Genomic DNA, 12,813 nt, shown 5'->3' with positions numbered 1-12,813 from the left:
TCCCACTTGGGACTCTCCTGGGGGTCCAGTGGCTGAGACTCCGTGCTCCCCGTGCAGGGGGCCTGGATTCGATTCCTGCTCAGGGAACTAAGATCCCACACGCCGCAGCTACGCCCTGGTAGAGCCAAGGAAATGAAAAGAATCAATAAAAAAAGGAGACCTCCTGCCTGATCCGCATTGTCCTGACACTGGCTGGCATGCCTGTTCCGGGCCAGGGTCTTTCAGCCTCCTCTGTGCTCGTGTTTTGGGGTTCTCTCTTGTGACTAGTGCAGAACCATCTGAAAAACTCCCGTATTTGGGGGTTCTGTCCATTAACCCGTGAGCGGAATCCATGTGACTCAGTGTGATTTCTGATCTGTTCACTGTTGTTCCTCCCCCTCTTTGCATTTAGTTGCCCTATTTTAATGCTTTCTTCCTATTCCTCCTTGCAGATATGGGGTTTCGAAGCTTTTTTTTTTTACCTTGATTGACTTAGAAGTTATTTACTGTATTCCCTGTGTTACTAACAACCCTCTCCATTGCAGACATATTTTATTTTATTTATTTATGTTTATTTATATGGCTGCCCTGCGTCTTAGTGGCAGCGTGTGGGATCTTGTTCTCTGACCAGGAATCGAATCCAGGCCCCCTGCACGGGGAGTGCCAGAAAAAGAAAGTGTTGGTCACTCAGTTGTGTCTGACTCTTTGTGACCCCAGGGGCTGTAGCCCCCTGGGCTCCTCTGTCCATAGGATTCTCCAGGCAGGAATCCTGGAGTGGGTGGCCACTTCCTATTCCAGGGGGTCTTCCCGACCCAGGGATCGAACCTGGGTATGCCGCATTGGCAGGCAGGTTCTTCACCGCTGAGCCACCAGGGAAGCCCCTGTCTCATACGTGTCTTAAATACAGACTGTGTAAGTGTGCAGGGCCCTCTGCCTGCCTCTGGGGAGCGGTGCGCGGAGCTCAGGGCGCCCGCCCCGCTCCGCCCTGTGTGGCTGTGTCTCTGGGGTCGGAGCGCCGCCTGTTCTGCTGCCCCGCGGCGTGTTCTTGTGTGTTTTCACAGCCAGTGTTTGCGTAAACTCACCCCGCGTCAGCCCTGCTGGCCCTCTTCTCACCCCTGAGTCCTCCTGCTCTTACCCTCCTGCTTCTCAGAGCCGTCCTCTGCAGCCCCCTCACCGAGCGTGTCGTAGCCGCCTCTGTTTTCCGTGGGAGTGGGTGGCTCGCCCCCCTCGCTGTGGGCGTTATTTTCCCTGGGGACGGGATTCCAGACGGGCGGCTGTTTTCCCCAGGGCTCTCTGCGCGCCCGTCTTTGCTGAGGTCCGGCCGTCTGCGCCTCCTCCCTGAGCGTCTGTCTTGTGTTCATTTCACGAGTTTGCTGAGGGTGTGACTGTCTCCGCCGCCTTAGGTGCTTCAGGCCCCCGAGGGTGCCTAGTGTGTCGTGTGTGCAGTCGTGTGTGACTCTGTGCGACCCCCTGGACCGTAGCCCACCGGCTCCTCTGTCCATGGGATTCTCCAGGCAAGAATGCTGGAGTGGGTTGCCATTTCCTGCTGCAGGGGACCTTCCCGATCCAGGGATCGAACCAGTGTCTCCTGCTTTGCAGACAAATTCTCTACCCGCTGCGCTGCTGGGGAAGCCGGTGCTTTTCCTCGCCGTTTCGGGAGATTCTCTGTGGAAATGGCCTCTCCTCAGTGTGTCCGTTCTCTAAATGGGCAGATGTCACGCTGCTCTGCCCATGGTTTTAGAAAAACTAGCTCTCCTGACACAAGATTCACACATCGCACCGTTCATCCACTTGAAGCACACAGTGCAGGGGGCGCCTTGGTGGTCCAGCGGTCAGGCCGCGGTGCTTTCACGCAGAGGGGGCAGGCTCCCTCCCTGAGCGGGAAACTAGGATCCCGCAAGCTGCATGGCCAAGAGAGAAAAAAAATGCACAGCATCGTTCCGCGATGACCAAATTTAGAACATTTCAGCACCCCCAAAGAGACCCCACAGCCGTCACTGTCACCCCTCTTCCTCCCCAACCCACACCCCCGCCCCTCCCCCGTCCCAGGTTACCTTCTGTCTCTAGGTTTGCCTGTTCTGGACATTTCACATAACTGATACTACGTGAGACCTTTTGTGACTGGCTTCTTTCCCTCGGCATGTTGAATTGAAGGCTCATCCATGTTGTCAAAAGAATCTGCCTGTTCGATCCCTGGATTGGGAAAATCCCCTGGAGAAGGGACCTGCAACCCACTCCAGCATTCTTGCCTGGCAAATCCCACGGACAGAGGAGCGTGGTGGGCTGCAGTCCAGGGGGTTGCAAAGGGTTGGACACGACTGAGCGACTAACACTCTCACTTTCTTTTTCTTCACATATTGTCAACGCATCAGCACGTCATCGCTACGTCACTCCTTCTCTCCTTGTCACCAAGTGTTATTCCGCCGTGTGGATGGTCCGCCTTGTGTTTACCCATCTACCTCTTGATGGATATTTGGATTGTTTCCAGCTTTTGGCTGTCTTGGGAAATGCCACTACACATTGGGATCCAAACTTTTGTGCTGACGTGTGTTTTCATGTCTCTTGAGTGGATGCCCGGGAGCAGAATCGTTGGTTGTGAGGTTGGGTCTTTGAGGACCTGCTGGCCTGGCCCCATGAATCGGAGGCGACTTTCTCAGGTTCTGCGTCCCATCTCCTGGGTGCCATTCTGGGTGTTTTCTCTGGATTCCGCTTTCTCTTCAGCCATAGCTGATTGGAGGCTACTTTGAGTGTTAATTATCAGAAGTTCTACTTAGTCTTTTTCCAAAGATGCCTTTGCTTTTTTTTGGGAGGGCACGTGACATATAGGTCTTAGCTACCTGACCGGGGTTTGAACCCATGCTCCCGGCATTGGAAGCACAGACTGTCAACCACTGGAAGGAAGTCCAACCAAGGAAGTCCCTGCCTGCTCTATTTCCACCTGTTTGATACCTTTCTAATTTTTATTGCTCAAATATTTGAAGTGTATTCTATTCACCCACTGAGTACATCTGTCTTTGAGGTTCCAGGTTCTAAATCTGCTGCTTGTTGTTTGGGCTGAGACAACATTCCTGGGTGGTTTGGCGTTTCCTGTGGTGGTTAATGTTGAATGGTGAGCTCACAGTTCATCTGTGCTTAACCTGTGGGAATCGTCCAGTGAAGCCAGGGCTGGGTTCTCAGCTGCCTTGCTGGTGTTTGGGTTTTTTCTGGCCTACTTCTTCCCTGTGTTAAAAACAAAACTCAACTACATTTTGGAGATATTATTTCCTTTGTTCAGCATGCTGTGACTCAGGCAGCACCCCGTCCAGCAGACAGAAGAAACTCCAAGGAGCTGTGTGCAGGGAAGGCTCCTCCAGGCGGGAGGCAGTCGCGGTAGCCAGGAGTGGGCCGGGTGCGTGCAGGTCGGTCTCCCTGGGGCGCCAGGGGTCGGTCAGGTGGCGTCACCTGAGCTGACCAGGCCGTTCCTGATGGCCTGGCTCAACATTCCACTCCTGGGAGAAGCTGAAACCGTCGTTAGCCCCGTCTCGGTTTGGTGACATAGGGTAGCAGAAGCACCTCGGTTTAAGCCCGTTGCCTTGCTTTTAACACCCTTGAGTCAAGGCTGGGGGTGTGTGCGGGGGCAGTCCCCCGCTTCTCTCAGCAGAAGCCGCCTGCTCACCTGTCTGCCCTCACTTCCGCCTGGACTCTGACCTTGGAGCATGTCTCCTCCCCAAGCTGCTCTCCCTGGCGCCCGGGAGGAGAAGGACGCGCCCAGTGGGGCGGGCGCCCGCCCTCCGGTGTCCCTGCTTGCCCTGCGCCCCCATTGTAGGCGGCAGGGGACTCCCCGGGGGCCGTGGAGGGCTGAGCTGGAGCGGGAGATTCGGGGTGTCCAAGTCGGTCCCCTGCAGTGGTCGGGGGACCCCCCGGCCCCAAGAGGAGGCCGATTGCCTGGTTGCCAGAGGAGATTTTGAAGGCGCTGTCGCTCAGAGCAGCCGCACACATCGAGCTGTTGGAGACTGGAGTCCAGCGGGGGGCTCTTCACAGATGAGGATACACCTGCAGGGCCTGGACCAGGGCCTGGTGACCAGAGTCCGGGTCCTCAAGGCGTTTCTGGTCGCGCCGTGGGGGCTGGGAAGATCAGAGGCGAATGCGTGGGATGGCTGCGTTCCCGTCCACTGAAAGCTTGCAGTAAACGTAAGCCTCCGGGGCAACTGCAGACCCTCTGCGGAAGCCTGGCAGTGAGCCCAGCCCTGCTGTCCGCGGAGGACGGGAGGAGGGAAGTCCTTACCCTCTTGTAAAGAACGTGATGGTTTAAATCACAGCCTCAAAGAGCCAGCAGGTAGCAAAGCCAAGTCCTGCTTTCAAGGTTTCCAGATCAACCAACAAGAACAGAGGATTCCTTTTCACCGTAAATAGAGAATCCAGTGGAGAGTAAGCCATTATTTAAAATACCAACAAAATCTTAGGTATCTAAGGATTGATCTGTAAAGAATGCCCGAGACCCCTAAGGGCAAAGTGTAAAAATGTGCTCGGAATCTTAGCTGCTGGACCACCGCGGCAATCCCTCTTTTATTTATTTATTTTTAAAAAGAACTCAGAGGAACTGAAAAATGGAGGCGTATACTGTGTTTGCATGGCATCCCGACTCGATGGACATCAGTTTGAGCGAGCTCCGGGAGTTGGTGATGGACAGGGAAGCCTGGCGTGCTGCAGCCCATGGGGTGGCAAAGAGTCGGACACGATTGAGCGACTGAACTGAACTGATAACTGTGTTTTGGGGTGGAAAGAATTAACATTATAAAATGCTAATTTCCCCATATGATGCTCCATATTCAGTTCAGTTCCAATAGAAGCCCCAGAAGGATTTAATTTGGAAATTTCTGCATAGGTCTAAAACTTCTGTGTAAAGTTGATGGGTCACTGAGGCAGTTGTGAGTGACGGGCAAGAGGGAGCCCTCTGGCAGATACTGAGGTGTTCTTCAACTCTCGGATGCTAAAAGTTTGCTGCCAGCACCGAGACAGATAAATAGACGAAGGGACAGAGGAGGAGCCCAGAAAAGACCATGCGTTGGAAACCCTGATTTTTCAGAGTTGGACGCTCGAGGACACTGATGTCTCCGCACAACTTATAGCTGTTGTAAACAGTGCTGCTGCGGACACTGGGATGCGTGTATCTTTTCGAGTTCGTGTCTTCTGTTTCTTTCCGATGCAGGCTCAGGCGTGGACGTGCTCGGTCGTAGGGTGCTGTTTCCCACGGGCGCTGCACCAGCTTGCATTCCCCCCAGCAGTGTGCCAGCGCCCCTTTTCTCCACTTCCTCACCGCCTTGTGCTAGCTGCTTGCTCTTTGGTGGCCATGCTGGCCTGTGTGAGGTGACATCTCGCTGTGGTTGCGACTCTGTCTCCCTGCTCGTTGCTGACAGTGAGCATCTGCATTTCCTCTTTGCAAAACTGTCCATTCAGTTCTTCTGCCCTTTTAAATAATTGGGTTATTTTCCTTTTTGATGTTGAGTTGTGTGACCTGATTATATGTGTTAGATGTTAACTCCTCATCTGCCATATCATTTGCAAATATTTTCTCACGTTCAGTAAGTTGTCTTTTCATTTTGTTGATGGTTGCCTTTGAGGTGCAAGAGCCTTTAAGTCGAATTAGGTCCCATTTGTTTATTTTCACTCTTACTGTAAGAGGCAGATCCAGAAAGTATTGCTGTGATGAATGTCGAGGGCTCTGCTCGTGCTTCCTCTAAGGGTTTTATAGTATCTGCTCTTACGTTTAGGTCTTTAATCCACTTGAGTTTATTTTTGTATGTGATGTTAAAGACTGTTCTAATTTCATGCTTACACTGGTAGCTGTCCAGTGTTTCCGGCAGCGCTTACTGAGGAGACTGTCTTTTCTCCACTGTATATTCTTGCCCTCTTTGCCATAGAGTAATTGACTCTATGTGTACGGCTTCATGGGGCTTCCCTGGCGGCTCACTGGTAAAGCATCTGCCTGAAACGTGGGAGACCTGGGTTCGACCCCTGGGTCGGAAGATCCCCTGGAGGAGGGCATGGCAACCCACTGCAGTACTCTTGCCTAGAGAATTTCATGGAGAGAGGCGCCTGGCGGGCTACAGTCGATGGGGTCACAGAGTCGGACACGACGGAGCGCCTAAGAAGCAGCAGCATGGGTTTATTTCTGGGCTCTCTACCCTGTTTCATTGATCTGTGTGTCAGACTTTTGAAAATTGTAAAGCACTATAGAATTTGAAGGATTTTTCATTCAATAATTTATTAAAGGTGGGATGTGGCTTGCTGGTCAGGGGATCCTGGTGTTTCATACCTCCTCTCCCCAGCCGTGGCTGGCCCTGAGGTCTTTCTGAGGACCAGCATCCCTGTCCTGGGACCTTGGAGGAGAAGGAGGTGGGAGGGTGGGTGCCTTTTACCCAACCGGGTACACCTGCCACGCCCAGGACTGCTGCCCATCAGGGCCTCCTGGGTGGACCGCCCACTGCCTCTCCCCCAGGGCTGAGCCCTCTTGTCCTGGAGGCAGAGAGGGAGAGGCTATTTGGGCGCTGCTGGGAAGACAGAAACTAGTGCATGGTCTGTGAACGTGTGAGCGTTCTGGCCTGGACCTCCCAGCACGATCCTCGGATCCCAGAGCACATTTACAAAGAAGCACCAATCGTCACCACCCAAGAAACAGGGTGAAAGGAAGGCAATCACAGTCGGCGTCAGAGATGGGAGATGTTTATTAGAGGGAATTCAGTTGTTATTTTTATAAACAGAGGGAGCAGGAAGGAAGGAAGGAAGCTCTCGTACGGAGCAGAGGGCACAGGGAAGGAGGGTCCTTAGCCATCACTCAGAACATGGCCCTGGCCTTGCAGGGTCCCAGCTGGACCAGGAAGAGCAGAAGGTGACGCACACATGACTCAGAAGGGCCACCTGATTCTAAGGAGATGTGTCTCCTGTGACCAGAAATACACATCTCCCTGGAGAGGAGGGTGAGCACAGGCCCCAGTGCTGAACCTGGAGGGAGAGGTGTACCTGAGCGAGGAGGAGGGGAGGCTGTGGGTAAATCGGGGAGGATGTGTGGAAAGGAGCTGATGCCAGAGAACATAAGACTATAAGATTCCAAACATGAGGGACCCAAGGTCTTGGGGCAGAGCCTCAGATCTTGCGCTGGCAGCACACGGGGCCGCAGCAGCTGGACTGGGAGCAGCCACAGGGGCCACAGCCCCCTTTGCCACAGCTGGAGCAGGAGCAGGCTGGCACACAGCAGCACACGGGCACACAGCAGCTGGAGCCGCAGCCAGAGCCACAGCCCCCACAGGAGCCGCAGCCCCCCTTAGACCCCCCACACGAGCCACAGCCCCCCTTGGAGCCCCCACACGAGCCACAGCCCCCTTTGCCACAGCTGGAGCAGGAGCAGGCTGGCACACAGCAGCACGCGGGCACACAGCAGCTGGAGCTGCAGCCAGAGCCACAGCCTCCACAGGAGCCACAGCCCCCCTTAGACCCCCCGCAGGAGCCGCAGCCCCCCTTGGAGCCCCCACACGAGCCGCAGCCCCCTTTGCCACAGCTGGAGCAGGAGCAGGCTGGCACACAGCAGCACACGGGCACACAGCAGCTGGAGCCACAGCCCCCACAGCTGGAGCCGCAGCCTCCGGAACAGCCAGAGCAGCCCATGGTTCTGGTGGGTTGAGGGTGGAGCAGGTCAGAGGAGCAGGTGGAGAGAGAGAAGGGGCTCAGTGTGGGGCCTCCGGGGCCAGGAGCCTCTATATACCTGTGCCGGGGTCAGGTGTGGTGCTGGGCACATGCTCACTTCCTTGTGACTGGTTTTGATTTCTCCAGCCCTGTTTTCCCTTTCGCTGCTGCCTTCCTCCTGGCTCAGGAGGAAGCATCCGCTTGCTTTGTCCCCTCTTTGTCCTCTTCCCCTTTCTTGGCCCCTGTACTTAGGATCTCAGGCTTCGGTGCTTCCCCGGGGCCTCCAGGGCACTGGTGCCCTGGCCTCTCTGCTGACCTCAGATGACCTACAGATGGCGGAGTCCATGCAGGGGCTGTTGCCTTTGCTGTGCTGGCGTCTCCACGACAGTGTCACTCTTACATGAGCAGAGTTTAAAGATCATTCCTGGTCTTCACTGGAAACAGTGAAAAAAGAAAAAAAAAAAAAAAACTAGAGAAGAAAGCAGGTTGCCCGTGAGCCTGAAACCTGAAGGTGGCTTCTGCTTGGTTCCTAGGCGTGAACGAGTATGTCGGCAGTTTTGCCTCTTTTTACTCGAGCCTCTGGCAGTTCTCTGGAGATGCCCTTTCCTTTAATATCCAGATAAGAAGGATCTAGCCACAATCCCCTCATCTGACTCATTGGTAAATGGACTGATGCTGGGGAAAACTGAGGGCAAGAGGAGAAGGCGGTGACAGAGGAGAGATGGGTGGATGGCATCACTGACTCAATGGACGTGAGTTTGAGCAAACTCAGGAAGACAGGGGACTCAGAAGGATAGGAAACTCGGGAGACGGGGAACTCGGGAGACGGGGAACTCGGAGGATGGGGAACTTGGGACGGGGAACTCAAAGACCTGGAACTCGGAAGGACGGGGAACTCAAGACAGGGCAGCCTAGTGTGCTGCAGTCCATGGGGTCACAGAGAGTCGGACATGACTGAGCGACTGAACAACCCCCACCCTGGTATTAGAAGGTAGCCCCTTTCCCTCCCTGAGTGCCTTTGCCCTCCCGGGGTCTCAGGTCCTGCTCTTCCCCTTTCCGCTCAAACCATCTCCCCCGAGGCTGCTGCTTTTGGCTGCTGGTCCCCCCTCCCAGCCTTGCTCCATGGGAGGAAAAAGGTTCCCCTCTAGCCACTAAGCCACTGCTGATCCGAGGACACTGGCTGAAGGGATGGTTCTAGGCCCTGAAGAGGGCATAAGAGGATTACTCTGCTGCAAAGGAGGACTTAAGCCTGCGTCTCGGGTGTCAGTGCTCCCGAACCCACTTGGGCACCAGCTCCTCCTCGCGCCCCCAGCCCAGCTGCCCTTGGCTGGGCATCCTCCCCTTTCATGAGGATTCCCTGCCCTCTTCTCCACTTTTCTTTCAGTCTCTACCTCCGATTCTGGTCCTGAGAAGGAGCCCTGCAAATTACATGATGCTGTCGGTAAGGATGTACCTTTCTCCTCCTGAAGCGCGTCTTCTGCTTGGCCTCACAGTCTGCAGCACCCGTGTTCGGTTGCGCCCTTATCTCCGAGCTTCCTAGTATATAGTCAGATAGCAAGCTCTACATCTGTGGGTGTGACTGGATTTCCTGGTATTGAACCATCCTTGCACGCCTGGAATAAACCCACGTCGGTCATAGTTTAGTTTGATACAGTGTTCTATCCTATTGGTTAATAGTTAGAAAATTTGCATCCCAGAAATAAAATTTGGAGGGGATTCGAGGAAGATGGCAGCTTAAATATGTAGCATGTCTTCTCTGTTGTCAACTCGGGTTCCAACCCATGTGTTTTTCAAGGGCAGTGGGCAGGGAGGTCGTGAACGGGGTTATGGATAAAGTTTCAGCTTTCTTTGAAACTCTGGACTTGAAGAGAACTTGGAAAGAGTCCTGACCCTGGCCTGGGGAAATAGTGGGATGCAGTGGGTCTGGAGGGAGACTTGGATCCTTGTCGTATAGGTGAGAGTTTGTTTCTAGGCTCTCAATTCTGTTCCATTGGTCTGTGTGTCTGTCTGTATGTGACTCCAGAGGACCCCAGAGCACAGTGGGAGTCAGGTCAAGTGTCCTCATTTTCTGTCCCCAAGGAGGTAAGAAAAAAGGAAGCATGAGTCCTCTCTACTTCTGGAAGAACAGTGGGGACACGGGGTAGCGGAGTGGATTCCTCCCGACGCCCCGGTGGGGATCTGACCTTTGCCTTGTGCCGCCTAACGGGCCTCAGGGCCAGAGCCCAGCGTGCCTTCCACATCCTGTGAGAATGCAGCTGGCACTGGTGTCCTGTGGATGCAGCGGACTCCACGGGGCAGCAGGAGGTCTGAGATCACATTTAAGGGGCGACAGGGTTGGAGGACTGGGCACCAGCCCCCGATAAAATGGAGCTTCTGCTGTGGAGGTGGGACAAGTGAGCAACAACAAAAATGAAGAGTAGCTAAGGGGAGTCAGGTGCACACCCAAAGCTTTAAAAACATTTAATAGGCTCTATTTTTCTGGAACAGTTTTAGGTTAACAGAAAAAATGGGGTAAAAAGTACAGAGGATTTCCACACACACCCTTGATTTCTACCCATACGATTTCCCATTTTTTAAAAAACATTTTCCATTAGTGTGGTACATTGGTTGCAGTTGATCAGACAATACTGATCTATCATTGTTTAACCGAAGTCCACATTTTACTTACTTGTTTGTGGGTGTGTCAGGTCTGAGTTGCAGCGTGAGGGCTCTCTAGTTGCGGCACGTGAGCTTAGTTTCCCCTTAGCATGTGGAATCTTCGTTCCCCGAGCAGCTTTTGAACCTGTGTCCCCTGCACTGGAAGCTTGGACTCCAGCCACTGGGCCAGCAGGGAGGGTCCCGTGGTCTACCTTAGAGTTCACTCTCCGTGTCGTGCCTTCTGTGGGTTTTGAGAAGTGTAAGGACACGTGTCCGTCGTGGTTGTGTCATACAGAGTAACCGTTTCGCTGCCCTAAACATTCTCTGCTCTCCCTTTATTCATCTCGGCTCCTTACCATCACCCATCCCTGCAAAGCCTGATCCGTTCACCGTCTCCACAGCTTTGCCTTTCCCGGAACGTGGTGTGCTTGGAGTCATGCGGTGTGTAAACCTTCCAGACTGGCTTCTTTCATTCAGTAGCGTGCTTTTAAGGTTCCTCTCTGCCTTTTCCTGCCTTGATAGATCACTTCTTTTTTTTTAAGAGGAATCTGCTTTTTTGGCCAGCAGGTTACTTGAGGGGGATGAAGCGGGAGGAACGGGTGGCCCCGACACCGGGCCGGCCGTGCTTCACGGGCTTGTAGGTGAGGGAGGACTCGCCTGGGTAGTGGCCAGTCGTCTCAGGCTTGATTTCCACCTGGTTGAAGGTCTTGCCTTTGTAGACGCCAACCATGCTGCCCACCGTCTCGGGCAGAAGGCTCATGTCTTCAGCACCTCGGGCTTCTCCCTGGACGGCGCATCTCTCTGGGCCTTGCGCAGCCGCTTCAGCCACGAGTGCTGCCTCCGCCGCGGGCCGCGGCTCGGCCGCCGGCGCCGGCGCGCGCTGTAGGCTGCATCGGCTGCTCACAGGACACGTCCAGCAGCTGGTCGAGGCCGACGCCGCGGTAGGTGAACTTGCGGAAGGTCCGCTTCTCCTTTGGTCCCACTTCCGCCATCTTCCCGGTTCTTGAGAAAGGGTCTTTCCTTCCAGATCGCTTCTCTTTTAGCACTGAATAATATTCCATTGTCTGGATGGACCACAGTTGATCTACTCACCTACTCAAGGGCATCTTGGTGACTTCCAGTTTGGGGTCATTATTAGTAATAGTGCTGTGAACGTCCATGTGCAAGTCTTTGTGTGGACACAAGTCTTCCACTCCTCTGGGTAAATACCAAGGAAAGTGATGGTTGAATAGGAGGGTGCGAGCATGTTTCATTTCCTGAGACACTGCCAAGGTGGCTGCATCGCTTCGCATTCCTACCAGAGTGTCTCTGGCGGTGTCTCATTGCCGCTTAACTCTGCCGATCCGGGATGCTCTGTGGCGCGGGCTTGCTTCCACGCGCTTGTTTGTCATCTGACATCTCTTTGGGGATGTGGCCTTTCAGATCTTTCGCGCGCTTTCAAATTGAGTTGTTCGTTTTCTTTCGTCAAGTTTAGGAATTCTCGGTGTAGTTTGGATGCCAGTCCTGTATCTGAGATGTGCTTTGGGAAGATTTTAAACGTCTACCCCGGGCTGTGGCTTGTCTTTTCATTCTCTTAACAGTGCTTTTGCAGAGCAGATGTTTTTAATCTTAATGAAGTGCAGTTTATCATTTTTTATGGGTCACATTTTTGATGTGTCTAAGAAGTCCTCACGGAACCCAAGGTCACCAGATTTTCTCCCATTATCTTTTAGAAAACGCATGTGTGTGTTTATTTTTGACTGCACTGGGCCTTTGTTGCTGTGTGTGGGCTTTATTTCGTTGCAGCGGATACTCTCTCGTGGCGGTGCCTGTGTTTCTCGTTGCGGTGGGTTATCTTGGTTTTGGTTTAAGTTTCCCTGATAACTAATGATGCTGCAAACCTTTCACGTGCTTGTTGCCCATTTCTAGATCTTCTTCAGATAAGTATCTGTTGAGATCATTTGCCCACTTTTTCATTGGGTTATCTGTCTCTTTATTTTTGAGTTGTAAGAATTCTTAGTATATTCTGGTTACTAGGCCCTTAACAGATATGTGATCTGTAAATATTTTTCCCGTTCTGCTGGTTATCTTTTCACTTTTTTGGTCGTGTCCTTTGATGCACAAAATGTCGAAACTTCATTAAAATGCTGTTTATTCTTTTCTTTGGTTGCTTGTGTTATAGGGTCACACCCAAGAAGCCATTGCTAAATTCGAGGTCATGAAAATTTACCCCCATGTCTTCTAAGAGTGTGGAGGTCCAGTCTTCTCCACATCTTTTTTCTTTTTTTTTCCTTTTTGGCTGTGCTGCTCAGCTTGTTGGATCTTAGTTCCCCAACCAGGGATTGAACCTGGGTCCTTGACAGTGAAGCACAGAGCCCCAACCACTGGACCTCCAGGGAAGCCCCTCAGCACCACTTGTTGAAGGACCGTCCTTTCCTCGTTGATCCGGGCGCCCTGTCAACAGTCACTGGTCACAGACGAGGGTTTGTTTCCAGGCTCTCGAGTCTATCCCATCGGTCTGTGTGTCTGCCCTCCTGCTGGTGCCACACTGTCTTGACT

General features: G+C 53.3%; 1 protein-coding gene and 1 pseudogene across 1 annotated transcript in view; one reads left to right on the top strand and one right to left on the bottom strand.

Moving 5' to 3' along the window:
• Positions 1–7,636, top strand: part of LOC128068603 (uncharacterized) — a 19,921-nt gene extending 12,285 nt beyond the window's left edge. The window contains exon 3 of the mRNA XM_052661711.1: positions 7,121–7,636. Within this exon, the coding sequence (XP_052517671.1) occupies positions 7,121–7,636 (516 nt within the window). The remainder of the gene's footprint in view (positions 1–7,120) is intronic.
• Positions 7,637–10,843: 3,207 nt separating this feature from the next.
• Positions 10,844–11,267, bottom strand: LOC128069042 (40S ribosomal protein S15-like; annotated as a pseudogene).
• Between the last annotated feature and the right edge of the window lie 1,546 nt (positions 11,268–12,813).

Source organism: Budorcas taxicolor, chromosome 25, assembly GCF_023091745.1.
Source record: "Budorcas taxicolor isolate Tak-1 chromosome 25, Takin1.1, whole genome shotgun sequence".
Lineage (NCBI taxonomy): Eukaryota > Metazoa > Chordata > Mammalia > Artiodactyla > Bovidae > Budorcas > Budorcas taxicolor.
Note: the sequence above shows the minus strand (reverse complement) of the source record. Positions and strands in the feature narration are given on the sequence as shown.